Source organism: Myotis nattereri (assembly GCF_964212035.1).
Source record: "Myotis nattereri genome assembly, chromosome: 3".
In the NCBI taxonomy this organism is placed as follows: domain Eukaryota; kingdom Metazoa; phylum Chordata; class Mammalia; order Chiroptera; family Vespertilionidae; genus Myotis; species Myotis nattereri.
In genome coordinates, this window is record NC_138077.1 from 184905430 (window position 1) to 184922830 (window position 17401).

Genomic DNA, 17401 nt, shown 5'->3' on the forward strand with positions numbered 1-17401 from the left:
TATATGCCTTCCGCAGCCTATGCGTCTGCCTTGGCCCTCCCACTCTAGGCCTCCAACCTTCCCTGCCATCCCAAGGCAGCCACCTGGTCCCTCCTCCTGGGGCCCACTTGTGATTAGATGCTGGTGTGGGATCTCGGTGTGCCCTCAGGGAAGGGACCCAGGTAGAAAAGTAGGAAGAACAGTCAAGTCTGAAGGGTTTGGATTTGGTTGAAAGGAAGGAGGGAAAGAAGACATTCAAATGGAACAGCTAGAACAAACGTCTGGCGGTGGGAAACAGTGATTTCAGGTAAGGAGTGAGGAGAACCAGCCAGGTCTGAGCAAGAACCCCAGCCCTGGTGGGGAAGGTGAAAATCTGTGATCTGAGCATCTTCAGGGCCAGTCCTCTCAGTGAGAGACTCACTCATGTGTCCTGAGGCATTCGTTCATTCATTCATTCATTCATTCATTCATTCATTCATTCAGTAAATGGGACTATGTGCCTGCTGTGTGCCAGGCAATATGCCAAGAGCTGAGGGTATGGAAGTGGATAGGGCAGAACTGATCCCTTAGTGAGTTCAGGCACAAGTGCAACACACGCGATTCGGGGAGAGCAAGAAAACCACCATTATCTAGCAGCGCCTTTGTTTCTGCTCCAGACAAAAGCTGAACTTGTCCCCATTTTACAGCGGAGAATGCTGAGGCTGCCTCTTTGGCAGAAGTGTAAGCAGACACGCAGTTTGCCCGACGAGAAGTTGGGAGCGCGATACAGACTTTCCGGAAAGGCGACAGTGCGCGCGTGCACTGAGGGGGAGGGTCCCCACTCCCCGCCCCTTCCCCGCCCCTTGGCCACAGCGCGCGGCCGGAGGCCCGGGGAGGAGCTGGCGTTGCCTCCGGGGCGATAGAGCGACCGCAGCCCGGCTGGGCAGGCCGGTGGACAGACCCGGGGACCCGCGGGGGGAGAGGACCGGCCAGCGCGCTGGGGCTGTGACCCGCGGCCAGGCGAGGACTCGCTCTCATCCACCGAGGCGGACCCGTGAGTGATCCCCGCGCCCGCACGCCCCGGCCGGGGCCACGACTCAGCCTTGCTTCCACTTTCATTTCTTCCGCCGTCCGGGCGTGGCGCCGTCGGGGGCGACCTCTGCCCGAAGGCAGGCTGGCCACAGTCCTCCGTCCGGGTCCGAGCAGCGAAAGTCGAAAGTCGGGGTTTGGGGGTGCCAGTGTTTGAGGGGGCGTGTCCTCGGGAGCGGAAATGTCTGGCCTGCCCCTCTGGGTCCTACGACCGGGCTCTCTGGCAGTTGGGCAGGAGAGAGGTGGAGGAGACCGACGGCCAAAGGGTGGGCTTGGGTGGCTGAGCGTTGCGGGGACTCTGCAGGCTCTGCACAGAGCACGGAGCCTCACCCCGACTTTCCTCTTGGATCTCTGCCCTGCAGGGAGCCCCCTCCGCCCCCACGCCTTTCCCACAGCTCTAGGCTGGGTTCTAGGTTCAGCCTGAGGAGTGGCAGGTGTGGCCCTGGCAGGGGGCTGTGTCAGAAACAGGAAGTGTTCCTCTGTGGTCTTCCTTTGGGCAGCCCAGATGCCCACCCAGGCTGTGAGCCATCACTGGCCACCTCAGGAGTAACAGGACACAGCATTGGGAAGTAGGGCTAAGAGGGGCAATAGTTTTGATTCAGGGAGGGAACCAAGGTTCTGTGAGGGATGGGAACTCAGGAAGGTTTTGGAGTGGCAAGTGAGGAGAATCAAGTGGCATGGAGAGAGGGCACCTACCCATCCTCCCACTGGCAGGCTTACCTTTTCCTGGGAAAGACCCAGGCCTGGAGGTAAGGTGGGACTCTAGCCCACTGGTCAGGACACCCAAGTTGCTGCGGGGCAGTGGGGAGGCTCAGCGTGTTGGAACAGGAATTAGGTGGTCTAACTGGTGGGAAGATGCTTCCCCTCTCCCTCCACTCCCCTCCTCTCCCCTTCTCTCCGCCAGACCAGGGACCAGCTAGTGCAGCCAGTGTAGGAAAATGGTCTTTTATTCTTGTCTTGGGCCGCACCCCACCTTATCCCAGTTCCCAGTTCTGCCCTTGGAGATCCTCTGCCTGTAACTTGCTGTGCGAATGAAGGCCCTCAAGTCCCCTTTCTGGGCCTCATACTTCCCATCTGTTTAAGAAGTGGGTTGGGTCAGTTGATTTCTCAGGGCTATTTCAACCCTAAGATTCTTTTTTTTTTTTTTTAACTTACCTTTAATGTTGGAAGTTATACAAATGTACCCTTTTTCCCCCTTGGACCCCTTCTAGCCCACCCCTTTCCCCAACCCCAGGTCTTCACCACATTATTGTCTGTGTCCATAGGTTATGCATAAATGTATATATATTCTTTGGTTAATCTCTTCCCACCCATCCACGCCTGCCTTCCCTCCAAGAACCCTAAGATTCTTGAGTTTAAACTTTCCTTAAAGCCTGAGCATTGACCATGTGCCAGGCCCTGCCCTAGGCTGGGCGTGGGGGTGGAGGGGTGTGAAGATTCAGAGACAGGAGTGAGGGGCATGCTCAGGGATCAGCAACAAGCCCAGCGTGGTTGGGCAGGAAAGGTAGGGTAAGGTGTTGAATGCCAGAGTGAGGGTCTGTTGCTAACAGTCAGTAAAGGGAACTGGGCGAAGGTAAAGAGCCCAGGAACCCCACCTGATTGCACTGTGAGAGATTTTGGAAGCACCTGCCCAAGCAGAGTTTAGAATGCAGGTAACACGTGAAGCATGGAAGGCACCTGCCCTTGGGTCAGGAAGCTCAGGTCCCATGCTGGGGACTCCTTTGGGTGAGAAGGTGGGGGGCAGGGGATGGAGTCTCCAAGTTCCTCTCATTTTATTTGACTGTCCTTCTTTGCCTGACTGTTGTTGTTACAACAAAGAACCCCTGTTCCGAACTTCTCCACTAGCTTGACTTATTGCCTGACATGACACCTCCCCCAGCCCATATTTACAGTGCCTTTGGTCACATCCAGTGTCACCTTTTCCCCATCCTCCTTCCCCAGTCCCGTCCCAGTATTACTAGGGACATGAGAAAGGAAAAATGCTCCAATGTCAGCTCTGAGGTTTTGTTTGTGGCTATATTCAAGCCTCAGTCTAGGACGGGAGTCAGCACCCCCACTGACCAGGGTCAAGATCAGGTCAGAGTTCAACCTGGAGCCAGAGCTCAGTGCTTGGCCTATACTCAGCCTTAGTACTCAGTCTGGGGTCAGGGTCAGTGCTCAGTTTGTGGCTAAATTTGTCTCAGTAGGAACCTAGGTCTGCATTTCTCAAGAGCTCACAGACTCACAGAGGAGGAAAGAGCCTACCTCGAGAGTCACAGTAACGTGGACTATATCGGAGTGACTCAGGAAGTTGCATGGGCCAAGTCCATGCCTACCTACTACAGTCATGGTGGTGCTGGCCTATAACCCAGGACTTGCGCCTGCAAGCTTGGGGCTCTGATTGCTGTCCCCAAGGTCTGTTCTGAGTCTGGGATTCTTCAGTTCTAAAAGGCAAAGCAAATTCATATGAATTCTAGATGGGCCCAGCTGGGTAGATCTGACTGCATTCCTACCTTCCAGTTCCAGGCACATAGTGGGTGCTCTAGGAATGTCTACTGCATAGCAGGTGCAGGGGGAGGGGCCTGTAGGGATTTCCGCAAGAGGAGGCTGGCTTGGGGGGAAGGATCTCCAACTGCTGTTGGAGGAGGTGGTGCCCTTCCAGACCTGCTACCACCCCCTCTCCTCCAGCCACTCACAAGCCACCCAGCTGGCCATATAAGGGCTTTCCCTCTTTCAGGGTAATAACAGGAAAGGACATTTTTGGTAGAAAAGTCCCTCCTGCTCTCTGGGAATCCCCGGTGGCTGGTAGCCGGCCGGATGAACTATAAGATATCCCAGAGGAAGCTGAAGTGGGGCGGGGGGGGGGGGGGGGGGGGAGGGGGAGGGGCCCTCCCCCTACCCCCAGCACAATGCCGCCAGGCTCTCCCACGCTGCACCAGGTGGCCTGTGGGGCCCCCAGAGGTCATCTTGTCCAGGGCCGGCAGGAAGCCTCTGTCACCTCTTTACTGGTCAACAGCAAGTCTAAGGAGCACCTGTTTGGATCCGAGGCCCAGCCCTCTGTGAGATGCAATGAATATGGAGAGGAAACAGAATAAGAAGGCAGGGCTGTGGCACTGGACAGGGGAGATAGGACAGCCTGGGAACAGAGCAGGGTGCTGGACCAAGGGGATGAGGAAGATTTAGAATTCGAAGAGGCTGCTGAGATGGGCCAAAAGCTGAGAGGTGAGGGGGAATGATGTGTTGGGAAGTCAAAGCACATTTGGTAAGAACCTGACCACCATGCTCTTCCATGCCCTTGGCTCTGGCAGGGCATCCGCAGGTCCTTCCCCTGGACACCCGTCCCTCGCCCAGCCTGGCCATGGCCCTGTGCCTGAAGCAGGTGTTTGCCAAGGACAAGACTTTCCGGCCGCGGAAGCGCTTCGAGCCAGGCACACAGCGCTTTGAGCTGTACAAGAAGGCACAGGCATCGCTTAAGTCCGGCCTGGACCTGCGCAGTGTGGTGAGGCTGCCACCGGGCGAGAATATTGACGACTGGATCGCCGTGCACGTGGTGGACTTCTTTAACCGCATCAACCTCATCTATGGCACCATGGCTGAGCGCTGCAGCGAGACCAGCTGCCCGGTGATGGCTGGAGGGCCCCGCTACGAGTACCGCTGGCAGGACGAGCGGCAGTACCGGCGGCCAGCCAAGCTCTCGGCACCACGTTACATGGCCTTACTCATGGACTGGATTGAGGGCCTCATCAACGATGAGGATGTCTTTCCCACTCGAGTTGGTGAGTGCCACCTGGTCAGGCCTGCCAGGGAGGGAGGGAGCCACTGGAGCCCATTTCACAGATGCGGCATTTAGTTTGATGTAGGAATTCTGTGGAGTGTGTGTGTGTGTGTGTGTGTGTGTGTGTATGTGTTTGTGTAATTTTCATCCCCATTTTGTAAAAGAGGAAACAGGCTCTGAGGGGTTCAATGTCTGCTTGTGAAGATCAGGCATCTCAATTTCAGACGGCCTGACTCCCAGTTTGGGGTTCTCCTTGTCTAAAGCTTGAGTTCCCCTCCAGGGACCACCCTGGGGAGACCACTATGATCCTCAGAACCTTCCAGAAGAGGTGCCTCAAGGTGCTCCTAACAGGTTACCCTCCTTGTGTTGATCTGACTTGCAGCCTCCTGGGAGTTCCCTCTGACTCCGGTCCCCAGAAGGGGAGGGGGTGGAGATTGGATGTGCTGACAGTATTTCCACCTCAGGGAGCTCTAAAGGCAGAGCTCCAAGCTGTGGAGACTTTTCTTATCTCAGCTGGGCAGCCTGGGCGGATAAGGGTGGGTAAGGGAGAGAGTGATGTCACCCTGGCCCTGCTTCCCCACCCAAGGGCATCAAGAAGGGGTGTTGGCATGACACTGTGTTCATCACAGCAGCCCCACCCCCACCTGGCCTCAAGGCTTTGGGAATCAGAGGTGGGTGTGGCAGGGTGTCAAGCCCAGAGGAGAGAAGTCTGAATGCTGAGCACTGAGTCACAATTCAATGCCCTAGGCCCCTCCCCAGCTGGTGGCCTGTCATTTCCTGCACTATCATGCCCAACAGTGGGTATCTTCATATCACACAGGAGGAAACCTAGGCCAAGAGAGGGATAGTGCACTGAGTCAGGAGCATTCAGGACTGCGACTCGGGTCTCTTGGGGCCTGGGCCCCAAGTCTAGATAGGCAGGACAAGTCTGAGGAACCTGGACTGGGCCTAGAAGGGCTCATGGAGAGGCAGGGCTCAACCCTTCCTGAGAAAGTGAGGAAGGAGAAGGGATCTGTGGAGTGGGGTGGGCCAGTGTGGGCCTGTATCTGGGCTCTTATTCCCTTCTAGCCTTAACCCCCGGGCTTATGAGACCCCAGATGTCTGTGCCTTAACCCTGGGATGGCAGAGAAGCGCACATGGCCACCAAGATTTCCACCCTGAGCATGGGGGACTATAGGAAACTGTGTCTTTTTCACAGGCTCTAGAGCTCTTCTTTTTTAAATATATTTTTATTGATCTCAGAGAGGAACAGAGAGAGAGATGGAAACATCAATGATGAGAGAGAATCATTGATCAGCTGCCTCCCGCTCGTCTCCTACTGGGAATTGAACCCACAACCTGGGTATGTGCCCTGACCAGAAATCAAACCTTGACCTCCGGGTTCATAGTTCAATACTCAACCACTGGGCCACACTGCTGGACCCTAGAGCTCTTCTTGAGCGGAGTCTGTGGCATTTATCTCAGAGGGATGCTTCAGTGCAGTGCAGACAGGGTTTGAATCCTGCCTCCAGTCAGTACTAATTAATAGTTGTGTGGCCTCGGGCAAGTGGCTCCAACTTTATGCACCTCCATTTTATCACATCTAGGATGGCTATCATACCAGGCAAAAGGTGCAAAAGGCCCAGCACATGGCCTGGCTCACAGATGGAAGAGTGCTATTGAAAATTTGAAGGAGTGAGAGATATCTGAACTAGTTCTTGAAGCCTTAGTAATTCTCAGGATTAGGGGTCTGGGGACTGCACTGTGTATGTTGTAAAGAGGAAGGATCCATGGTGGGGTTGGAGAGGGAGGCCAGAATCCTGAAAGGCCTTAAGCAGGGACCATGCTGGGAAGTTAGGACTTAATTATGAAGGCCCATGTTTTTAAAAATGGACCCCAGATGTTGATGAGCTTCCCTTGGAATTTTATCCAAAGGTGTCTTGTGAGAGCACCTCTATAGATGCATATATTTCTGGGGAGCGTTGAGGCATTACTTCCTTTCATCATACTCTAAGAAGGGTTGTTCAGTGACCTCCAACCAGGTGGCAGAGTCCTTCTCAGCGTCAAGGGAAAAGGCGGAAGATAATTTATATTTCAGTAGAACAGAAGCAAATCAGAGTTGTGCTTCTTAAAAAGGGAAGTATGGGGGAAAGCAAATCACGCTCTCTCTCTGTCTCCCACAGGGAAGTGTGCTAGGGAAGAGGCCATCCTGGCCAAAGCTGCCTGTATGTGGGAGGGCAGGCAGGGCTGGGTAGGGTTTCATACCAGGATTCTGATCCCCCTCACTTCTGCCCCTCCCCATCCCCCTAGGAGTCCCCTTTCCCAAGAACTTCCAGCAGGTCTGCACCAAGATCCTGACCCGCCTCTTTCGAGTCTTTGTCCATGTCTACATCCACCACTTCGACAGCATCCTCAGCATGGGGGCCGAGGCACACGTCAACACCTGCTACAAGCACTTCTACTATTTCATCCGAGAGTTCAGCCTGGTGGACCAGCGGGAGCTGGAGCCACTGGTGAGGCCAAGCCCCCACAACCCGCCCCTACCAGCGCTAGCCTCTGAGTTTTCAGATCCAAAGTCTACCTGTACTAAGAAAATCCAATACCCAAGTGGGTAAATTAGGAGAAGACAATTCATTTAACAATGATTCTGTACTTTCATAGAGAATGTGTTCGAGTTTCAGTTTACAAATCCAGATCTGTAGCCTGGAGTTGGGGTGGGAGGAGGGAAGGGGCCAAGTTTAGGCAGAAGAGCAGGCAGGTCCTATGGTTTGGGTGGGGGCTGCCTGGCAGGTTAAGCTCTGACTGACTCCCATTCCTCACCCCACCCCCACTCTCACCCCCACCTTGTGTCTCTGCAGAGGGAGATGACAGAGCGGATCTGTCACTGAGCCTAGACCTGGACACTGTTGCTCATCAGATGATCGTCTGAATATAGAGTGGCTGAGGAGGGGGACCCTCAGGAGTCTGGTGGCAGAGGAACCTGAAGGCCCTGGGACCCCTCCACACACCCAAAGTCCCTGGACTTCTGGTTCTCAGGAGTTTGCCCATATGTCCCCTGACTGCTTGTGAGTGGAGAAAGGGAGGATTTAAATGTGGGCAAACAGGAGGAAAGGAGGACCTAACCTCTGACATGAAGTCTAGGGATGGGGTAGGCTAGAGGGTTTCCACTCTGACACTTGACCTTTTCGTGGTGGTTCCCAAGCCTAACTGGGCAATGTGGATGTGGGTGAGATGCTGGCAAGAAAGGTACAAGAGTGAGCAGCCTGTGTGTGAGTGAGCACTGTGTGTGTGTGTGTGTGTGTGTGTGTGTGTGTGTGTGTGATTTTGACTGTGGAGAGCGTCTGTGAGAGCCAGCCACCTTTGACCCTACCCTCCCTGGCACATAGTGGGACCTCATAAATGTTAGGCAGATGGATGGATGGAAGGAACAAAGGAATGAGGGAGGAAGAGGAGGAGAGATTGGGACCATCAGACCATGATCACTGTAGGAGTGATGACAATTCACTGTCCCCTCTCGGTGTGTCTGATAATGTGTAAGTACAATATGTGGTTGTAGGTGGGTATAGCTCTATGTTTGAAACTTCTAGGCTATCTTTTTCCATCAGCATGAATTTTGGGGAACTGTGGGGAGGTAGAAAGGGGAGCATTGCCCTGGGTACCTAAATCCCTGGCCCACCACAGACACAGGTTCTGATTGCTCAGCCAGGGATGCCCAACAACTAGCATTTCACTCAGCCCTCTGCCTCCAGAAAGGCCTGATTATAGACAGCCTCCTGGGGGTAAGGGGTGATCCCTCTGGCCACAATGGTCCTCTGGTGCTTAAATTGGGAATCACATACTCCAATCTAGCTTCTAGAATCTACACTTGACTCCCAGCATCTGAAGCCCAGCACAGGATAATAATCCAACCCAAGGATCTAGTAGAACTTGAATTGAGAAATTCTGGAGTCTTGTCTCCCATCCTAGGACATTAAGAACCACGGGGCTAGTGAATGCACTCTTCCAGGCTTGGAGAAACCCCATCCTTCAAGCACTTGCCTCCTTTCAACCATCCTGAGACATTCCAGCTGGTTGGCTCTCAGAGCACAGCTGTTCCCAGAGAAACTGGGATGTTCATTCAGTACTCCGTTACTCAGCACTCCCATGCCCAGCCATGTGTGCAGACCCACAGGTGAGGAAATTGAGGCAGGGACAGGGCCCTCCCTTCCCAGAGCCCTCCACACTGGGAGGCCAGAAGGAGAGCCAGAAAAGACCTGAGGAGCATCTAGTCTCACTCACAGAATCCTCCACGTACATAAGAGGACCCTGAAGCCAGGAGGAGAAGCTGTTCTAGGCCTCACGGCAAGGCTTTGTGGAGCTGAAGGAGAAGCACATGGAATGAGGGTTTGACAGCCCCTCTCCAGGACACAACTGTTCCTGCTTTGAGCAAGGATTTCTAGCCTGATGTCAGTGTGCCCCACCTTCCCTCAGGCCTGCCAGGGCTATCTGCTGAGCCAAACCTCCAAACTCATGCCCCTCTCCATGACCCAGCAGCTGCCTGATCTCTGGGGAAGCAGATGGGGCTCCTGGAGTCAGCCCACTGGACTGGGGCTGCTGCCTCCAGAGAAGGTCCTAAGGGAAGCAACACTGGCCCTGCAGCTTTGCCAAAGGCTCTGGAGTGAGAGGGGAAGGGAGGTGTCAAAGATTCTCCCAGGGACAGTGGATGGTAAGATAGATTCTAGGCCGTGGCTATGGCCGGTGCTGATTGAAGAAGGGGGTGAGGTGGGTGGGAGGGGTGGGAGGGAAGGGGGGGAAATCTATTTTTGTGAAACAGAGGGAAGACTTTATTGTTGTTATTTTTGGTAAAATAAAGGAGGCAAACTAAAGCAGTGCTGGTGGGAAGCTGTGGTCTGGGTGCCACATGGCTCTTGGGCAGACTGTGGAAGGAACTGGGCCAGAATGGGGCAGGGAGGGATTTTTGTCCCCGGCCATAAGGAGTGCTGGCTGGCATGGTCATGTCTGGCCCAGCTCTCCAGGGTGGAGACACCAAGGTTTTCCCAGGGCTCTGAGAATGCTGAACCTAGAATTCCTGGGCAAGGCTAGGATCCTGGGAGTGGGGAGGACTGGCCCTTGCCTTTGGGGGAGCTCAGTCTCTTCTTGGAAGATTCTTTACTTATTTCAGCTTAGGACATCTGGCACTGGCTGTTCTCACCCCCTTAATGTGGGTGGTTTATTGGAGCGAATGGGATAAGGAACGGGGCAGAAACAATGCTAACCCTAATCACAGCAGAGGAAGCCCTTCTCAAGAAAATGCTGCTGGGGCAGCTGGACGTGGGGCTGACTCCTGAGCTTATTCCCCAGGAGACACCTGAGTCTCTAAGCTCAGGTCTTGCTTTCATTCCACTGTCCCTTACCCTCAACTGCCCAGATGAATTGGAAACAGCTTGGTTCTTAAGAGTCAGCAAAGGCCCGCCAAGAGCCCTCCCTCTGCCTAAGGAGGAGCCTGGCTCTGTGCAGCAGCTCCCCTGGGAGGCAGAGGTCTGGCTTCTAGTCCCAGCCCAGCCCCTGACTTATGGCAGGCCCCTCCAGACCTCTATTTCCCCCATCTACTAGTATTTCATGACCAGGAGTAGATACAAGGAAATTATTGATTCTAAGCTCCTTCATTATTCACAGTCTATGAATCATTCATAATGATAACAATAATAGCTAATATTATGTGTCAGGTACAGTTCTAAATGCTTGATATCCAATAGCTTGTTGAATCCAGTTTGTCTTTGGGTAGCTGCCTAGCTTCCTTTTGGTGCCCAGTATCCCCCCTTTCACTGCTCTAGAATCTGTAAGGCCCTCCACTCTGCTGCCCCTTCTTCTGGCTCACCAGAGGAAGCCCAAGTCCAGCATTCTAAAAGGTGGCTCTGCTTGCACACCTCCTGTGAAAGGTCACTCGCTACCTCCTCAATTGCTGGAGAGCTCGGACCCCTAGGAAGTTCAGATTCTGAGATTATAGTTGTTTTGAAATACACCATGGCCGTGAGGATAAATTAATCTCAGAACCGTGTGACCAAGGCCTGCTCCTTACAAGCCATCACAAAACTGCTTTGAGAAATTCAGAGAGGGATGCTTAGAGAAGACTAGACAGAGGTAGAGAGGAAGGAGGAGACAGAAGAGAGAAAAGCCCCCTCTCCCAATCCATAGGGCAAAACTTTGCATGAGAGAGTGCTGGGAGAGGCAATGTATTAGGGGCAGAGGGACAGTTTGGGCAGCCAGGCTGTTGAAGCCTTTATTTTCCTGGACCCACAAAGCTATTTGGAGCAGTGAAAAAGAAAGTGAGCCATTCTCCCCACCTTGGAGCAGAGCATCCACCTATTGAGTAAAGGCTGCCCCACCACCCCTGGCCCTCATGAATACTGCAGCCTTTTCTTCGAGGTTTCCTGCTGCCACTTCCCCTTCCCCTTCGCCGGGGAGCTGTATGTAGTGTAGTAAAGGGAGCCACAAGCATGGCTGGAGCTCCACCTGATTTGGGGGAGCCCTTCCTCCTGTGAGTTTCCCAGAGCCTTCCTCTCTGTGTTAATGAACTTGGTTGCCATATGGAGGACATAGCAATTCTGAGCACTTGGATTGGAACATAGGCCTGAGTGGCTCAGGGGCAGCTGGTTATTGAGACATTCAAGGAACAGAGGGGAACAGGCCAGCATGGCCTCTGAGCACATGAAGCTTGATGGGCCCAGAAGGCGATGATGGGAGAGATCAGGATCCACAGGGGCCTCCAGGTTGGACTGAGAGATTCTGGAAGTGACTGAATACAGACGCGTGGGAGAAGAATCCCTCCTTCACCTACACGGGGAAATCTAGCAAAGCCCTGAATGTTCTCCAATGTTCCAGACCTCCTTCCATCATACAGATGAGAAGACTGGGCTTAGAAGGGGAAAGGGAATTCATGTTTTTCAGATGGATGATGGGAAGGAAGTCCAAGAGGCTCATAACAATCCTGAGTCAGGAAGAGACGGGATATTTACTTCTATTTCACAACAGAGGAAACACAGAGTCAGGACCTGAATCAAACCCAACTCAGCATTCTCATTATCTCATCACACTTGTATCTTGGGAGAGGACCTGGGGTTGGCTGAAATATCAATATATTTGCAGTTAGTTTTCTCCAAGAAATGAGCTTTTAAGTCTTTTTATTTTGAACTACCGGGGGAATGCTTTACTAAAGGAGAAACTCTCATCGTGAAAGTATAGGCAGCCAAACCTTTTAAGAAATTTTACAGAATTAGCTCTCATTTTAGAAAAGACAGGCAGCCTATCCCCATACGTAAAAGACATTTTTAAAATTCCTTCTTGGCATGCAGAAGCTCTCGGTAAATGTTAATGACACCTGATGCTTCCTGGCCTCCTCCCTCCTGGCGCTTCCCAGGCTTCTCAAAGTTCACTCGAAAAGTTTGAGCTTCAAAGGAGCTAAGCCCCACCCACTTCCCCGCAATCTCCCCGCCCCTCTCAATCGCGCCTGCGCAGTTTACTAAGCTCGCCCCACCCTCTCCCTGGGCGTAGCCGTCAGGGCGCAGGCGCAGGTCCGCCCCCCCGCGCTCCTCTGCGGTCGGGCCCGCCCCCTCGGGTCTAGCACCGCCTCTTCCGCGTCCTCAGCAGAGAGATCTGCTGGAGGGGGAACGCGACCGGTTCCGTGGCGAGTCCGCTGAGGGGAAGACAAGACAGCGAGGTATCCCTGCGAGTGAAATGAGGTCTGGGGAGGGCGTGTCTGCGCGTGAGTTCATGCCCTGGGACGGAGAAATCAGGACCTTCAGGACGGTCCGAGGTCACGACCCGATTGTGCTGCGGGTGTCAGCCCAGGGGACGCTTTTTTAGGGTCCTCTCAGGGCTCCGTCCGTGAGGAGCTCGGGGTGCGGCGTGGGTCCCGGTCGGGCTTGGCCTGTGCCTCGGGTCGCGGCCGCGGTGTGGCAGGTGTCCGAGGTCGGAGCTCAGTATGGGCCAATTGGAGACGGAGTCCTGCTAGCTATATGGCTGGGTTCGAGGCTCAGGCGGTCCCACATCATGAGTCATTTTTCGTGTGAGGAATTTCTAATATCTTGGTCCAACATATTTTAAAGTTAACTGTTTTCATTGAAAAGCTCCTGACATGCGCGGTCGCTGTGCCTGGAGGAGAGAGCACAGTGCCGGTGCCATCTCTCCCCTGAGGGAGGGACTTTCCAGGCGACCTGTCCTCAGGTGGCCAGGATCAGGACGGGGGCAGCGTTGGAAGTGCGTGGCGCTGGGTCGGGCAGTCCTGGGTTCAGACCTCAGCTCTGCACTTCTATCTGTGTGTCCTCGGGCAAGTCATTTCCCCTCGCAGCACCTTGCTGTCTCCTGCATAAAAAGGGCAAAGTAGGGTCATTGGGAAAGGTGAACAGAATTCCGCGTGTCACCTAGCATGGCACCTGTCATGAAATGGGTGTGATTTATGAGCTCGGTCATTTTGGACTGGGGTATTTAGAGAGGCCCTGGGGGAGAGTTGAGGTGACCTAGGTCCTGACACCTCAGTGGGGTCTATAGGTGGCTCTGGGCTCTGACCTTGTAGGATGGGAAAGGAGCGAATGCTTGCTAGCCATTGCCCTTGTGCCAAGTGCCACGCTGGGCAGTTGTCTCACTGGCTCCTTAGCCCTTGGCCAGGTGCTTTGGGCCCCACTGCCCTTAGCTTCAGCCCCTCCCAAGAGAGCTAGGCTGGAGTGATGTCAAGGGCAGAGCGGCGGCTGGGTTTTTCTATGGAGCCGGGCCAGCTGAAGATTGGGGCCAACTTATCCCACGTCAGCTCTTCCCTTCCTGTGACCCAGAAGTTTGGCTGGGTTCTTGACTTTGATTGGCAGGCCCGTTACTCTAGTTCCCTAGAAGATTGTGAGGGCCAGAGGGCCTGGCAAGTGAGCACCTCCCGAGGTCGGACTGCATGAAGCTGGACGGTGGCGGAGAGACGCTCTGTGAACGGGAGCAGTTGGGCTCCTGCACCTGCTTCTGCTATGTGGTCTCATCGTAGTCTCCTAACTTGATTCCTTTTGCATCCTCTTTATGGGTGCCCGCATGATCTTCCTGCGACACTGTTCTCATCATTTTTTATCTCTGCTCAGAAACCTTGGTGGGCTTCGTTGCCTACTGTATATAGCAGTGGTTCTCAACCTTCTGGCCCTTTAAATACAGTTCCTCATGTTGTGACCCAGCCATAAAATTATTTCGTTGCTACTTCATAACTGTCATGTTGCTACTGTTATGAATCGTAATGTAAATATCTGATATGCAGGATGGTCTTAGGCGACCCCGGTGAAAGGGTCGTTCGACCGCCAGAGGGGTCGCGACCCACAGGTTGAGAACCGCTGGGATAGAGTTTGGACTCCTCAGCCTCATACACAAGTTCCTCTGTAATCTCTTCCAAAACTTCTCTTCTGTTTCCCCTTGTCTTGCTCCCTGTGACCCCGTCAAAACAAACTACTTTGTGCTGCCCACACCCTCCCTGAATGTTCCTTTGCTTGTATTCCCTCTTCCAGGAGTCCCCTCTTCCCTCTCATCTTTCAAGGCCCATGTGACCTGTCAGTGAAGTTTCCCTGATGCCCCTGCTGGATTAGGTGTCCCCTTCCTGTCTTCTGTAGCAGAGGCCACAGCTCGACTATAACTCTGTTCGCTGTCTGCCTTCAGGTCTGTCACCCCATATGTACTCTGAGTACATTGGTGGCAGGGGACCATGTCTGTTTCATCCCTCCTCTGCCTGGTACAGAGTAGGCCTCTGCTGTGTGTGTGGCTGAATGAGTCAGTGACATTTTTTATTTACTTGCTTTGGTTTTTGTTTTATGAGCTTTCGGGTTCAGAGTGGGCCTTTGTGTTTTTCCTTCAAGAGAAGATGTGCCCAAGGAGAGCCCGGTGTAGATTGATTATGCCCCAATTACAGGCATCAAAGGCAAGAAGGTGCAGGTATTCTGCACAGAAGAGGACGCTTCGTTGCTGCTCTTGTTTTCAGGCTCTTGTCTTGCCTTCACAGTAAGTTTTGTTGGAAAGGAGGTGGTGCTCTCTCCAGGGACCTGCACTGCGTATGATATGTATAGCTCACAAAGGGGAAAGTGCACAGGTGGTTTCCTAATCGGTTGCCCTGTCCTTGGCTCTTCCCATCTGGGAACCAGCAGCTACACATTCACGTGTTCCCTTGCAAACAGCTTCAGCATATGGAACAGAAGGCTCTTTGTTGTTCACAGGGAACTATACATCGTTGAAGGTAGAAGGAGCATGGGAATCCTCTGGTTCTATCTCTCTACTTTTACAGATTGGGAAAGACCTAGAGGGCAGAGGACTCGATCAAGATTGCACAGGGAACCAGTCAGTGGTGGGAATAGTGCTGGAAGTGAAGTCCTGGCTCTTTGTTTTTTCCAGTCTGCTACATTGTTAATATATCTAACATTTATTGAGCGCTTACTATGTGGCAGATGTTTTAAGTGCTTTATCTGTAACATTTCGAAACTCTGTTTTATAGATTTGGAAACTAAAGCAGGTAGAAATAATCCAGATCTACTTGAGGATCCACAACCCTGGTTTTTAATATGGTTTTAATGGTAGTCATGTCCTAACCAGTTGGGGGCAACAGTTCACCAAAGAGCTTGCTCCCACATCACCCTACTCTGTGAATGAGTGCCGTCCTCCCAGCAATGTCTATCCATATCCAGGAGGGATTCTTGAAAGGAGTCCAGAGTGTGTTGAGAGAATGGTTAAAGGAATAAAGTGTGCTGACATGGGTATTAGTGGATCTTAGTTTAGGAACATTAGAATTAAAATTACATGTCTAGCCCTGACCTGTTTGGCTCAGTGGATAGAGCATCAGCCTGCGGACTGAAGGGTCCCGGGTTTGATTCTGGTCAAGGGTATGTACTTTGGTTGCAGGTATACCCCCAGTGGGAGGTGTGCAGGAGGCAGCTGATTGATGTTTCTCTCTCATCGATGTTTCTAACTCTCTATCCCTCTCCCTTTCTCTCTGTAAAAAAATCAATAAAATATATTTTTTTAAAAATTGCATGTCTTGCCCTAGCTGGTTTGGCTCAGTGGATAAAGCGTCAGCCTGCAGACTGAAGGGTCCCAGGTTCGATTCTGGTTAAGGGCACATGCCTGGGTTGTGGGCTCAATCCCCAGTGGGGGTGTGCAGGAGGCAGCCGATCAATGATTCTCTCTTGTCATTGATGTTTCTATCTCTCTCTCCTTCTCCCTTCCTCTCTGAAATCAATAAAGAAATATATATATATATATATAAAAAAATTGCATGTCTAGCAAATCAGGCAGTAAATGTAGAACTTTAGAGTAAACTCACTCCAGGATCCTCTCTGTAAAGATTCTCAGTCAAGATTCAATTCAATAAATAAATATTGAGGTCTTGCTATGTACAAGACCCTGGTATTGAGAAATATACACAGGAAAACCTCATATTTCCTGTCCTGTATAAGTAGTTTTCTTCTTAGAGCCTTCTCCCTCGTGTAGTTGGGAAGATAGATAAGTACATAAATAACTAAAATCAGGCTGACTATGGTAAATGTAGTAAAAAATGTAAACAAAGTGGGAGTTTGGAAGAAGGAATAATCAATCCCAACACGAACAAAGGGGGTCTAGAGAAGGATTCCTAAAGGTGGAAAATTTATGGTGGGCCTTGGAGGAAGTTAATTCCTTGAGAAGGAGCAGTTTGAATCGTGGCCTAGAGGTGGAAATGAGTGTGTGTGTGTGTGTGTGTGTGTGTGCGCGCGCGCGTGTGTGTTGGGGGAGAGGAATGGAGTTGGTGAGGTGGTGAGGAGTGGAAATTAGTTGAAATGGTGCTTTGTGCTCAAAATGTAGAGAAGGGAGTGGGGAGACGAACACTAACATTTACCGAGTGTCTGCTCTGTTTTACGGCTTGCAATATGTTAGATGCTTTACACACTATAATTTAGTTAGTCCTCATAACCCTGTAATATGGGGATATTTATCTCCAATTTAAAGATGAAGTAACCAAACCTCAGAAAGATTGAAGTGACTTGCCCAAGGGCAGGTGGCTAGTAGGTGGCAGAACTTGGTCCACACTTATGAGTATTAGATTCAAAGACCCCTGTCCTTCTTTCCATTGTGCTGCAAGGCTCTGCAGGCCATGACTAGGACTCTGTTTATTGTGGCTGCAGAATGGAGGCCAGACTAGAGCAAGGCAGGTCCCAGAATGGGGTCATGGATGAGGAGGCTGTTGACATAGTTCAGTTCAGGCTTAAACTGTTAACCACTGACCTACTATGGAAAATGCCTGGTCTAGGGCTGCTTGATTGGCGTAATATGTGAGCATTATGGCAGCTCCTGCAGTACCATAAATCAGTGTATTGCCATTCTTAGCTAGTAGGATCTTAGAATCCATTTATAGAGACTTCCGGCACCCTTATAGTTCAGACATAGTTTCTAATGTGAGATTAACAGTTCATTACAAAAGTGCCTAGGCGGGGACTGATTTGGCACATAGTTTTCCTTCATTTTCTCACCCTCAAATTAGACAAGACTCTATAATGGAGGAAAGAGGACTACACTTGGAGTCAAAAGGCTGGCATTCAAGCCTTGATTCTGCTCATTGTAACCTGTGAGTCCTCAATGTCAGCTTCTTTCTCTGTAATATGGGGG

The 17401-nt window shown here is 52.1% G+C and overlaps 2 protein-coding genes across 4 annotated transcripts in view; both read left to right on the top strand.

The window, feature by feature from the left end:
* Positions 1 to 833: 833 nt before the first annotated feature.
* On the top strand, positions 834 to 7668 carry MOB3C (MOB kinase activator 3C; the record flags this gene model as incomplete). Of its 2 annotated transcripts, XM_081088099.1 has the most annotated exons (4): positions 855 to 1012; positions 4335 to 4802; positions 7091 to 7293; positions 7639 to 7668. In XM_081088099.1, the coding sequence occupies exons 2-4, from the start codon at positions 4385 to 4387 to the stop codon at positions 7666 to 7668; spliced, it is 651 nt and encodes a 216-aa protein (XP_080944225.1). In that variant the 5' UTR covers positions 855 to 1012; positions 4335 to 4384. The 2 variants fall into 2 exon arrangements, with proteins under 2 accessions (XP_080944224.1, XP_080944225.1); XM_081088098.1 differs by lacking the exon at positions 7639 to 7668 and having other exon boundaries at positions 834 to 1012; positions 7091 to 7438.
* Positions 7669 to 12352: 4684 nt separating this feature from the next.
* Positions 12353 to 17401, top strand: part of MKNK1 (MAPK interacting serine/threonine kinase 1) — a 43829-nt gene continuing 38780 nt past the window's right edge. Inside the window, exon 1 of one of the 2 annotated variants that reach the window (XM_081086674.1) lies at positions 12353 to 12476. The gene's annotated coding sequence lies outside the window, so the exon portion shown is untranslated. The remainder of the gene's footprint in view (positions 12477 to 17401) is intronic. The other variant, XM_081086675.1, reaches the window with a different exon arrangement.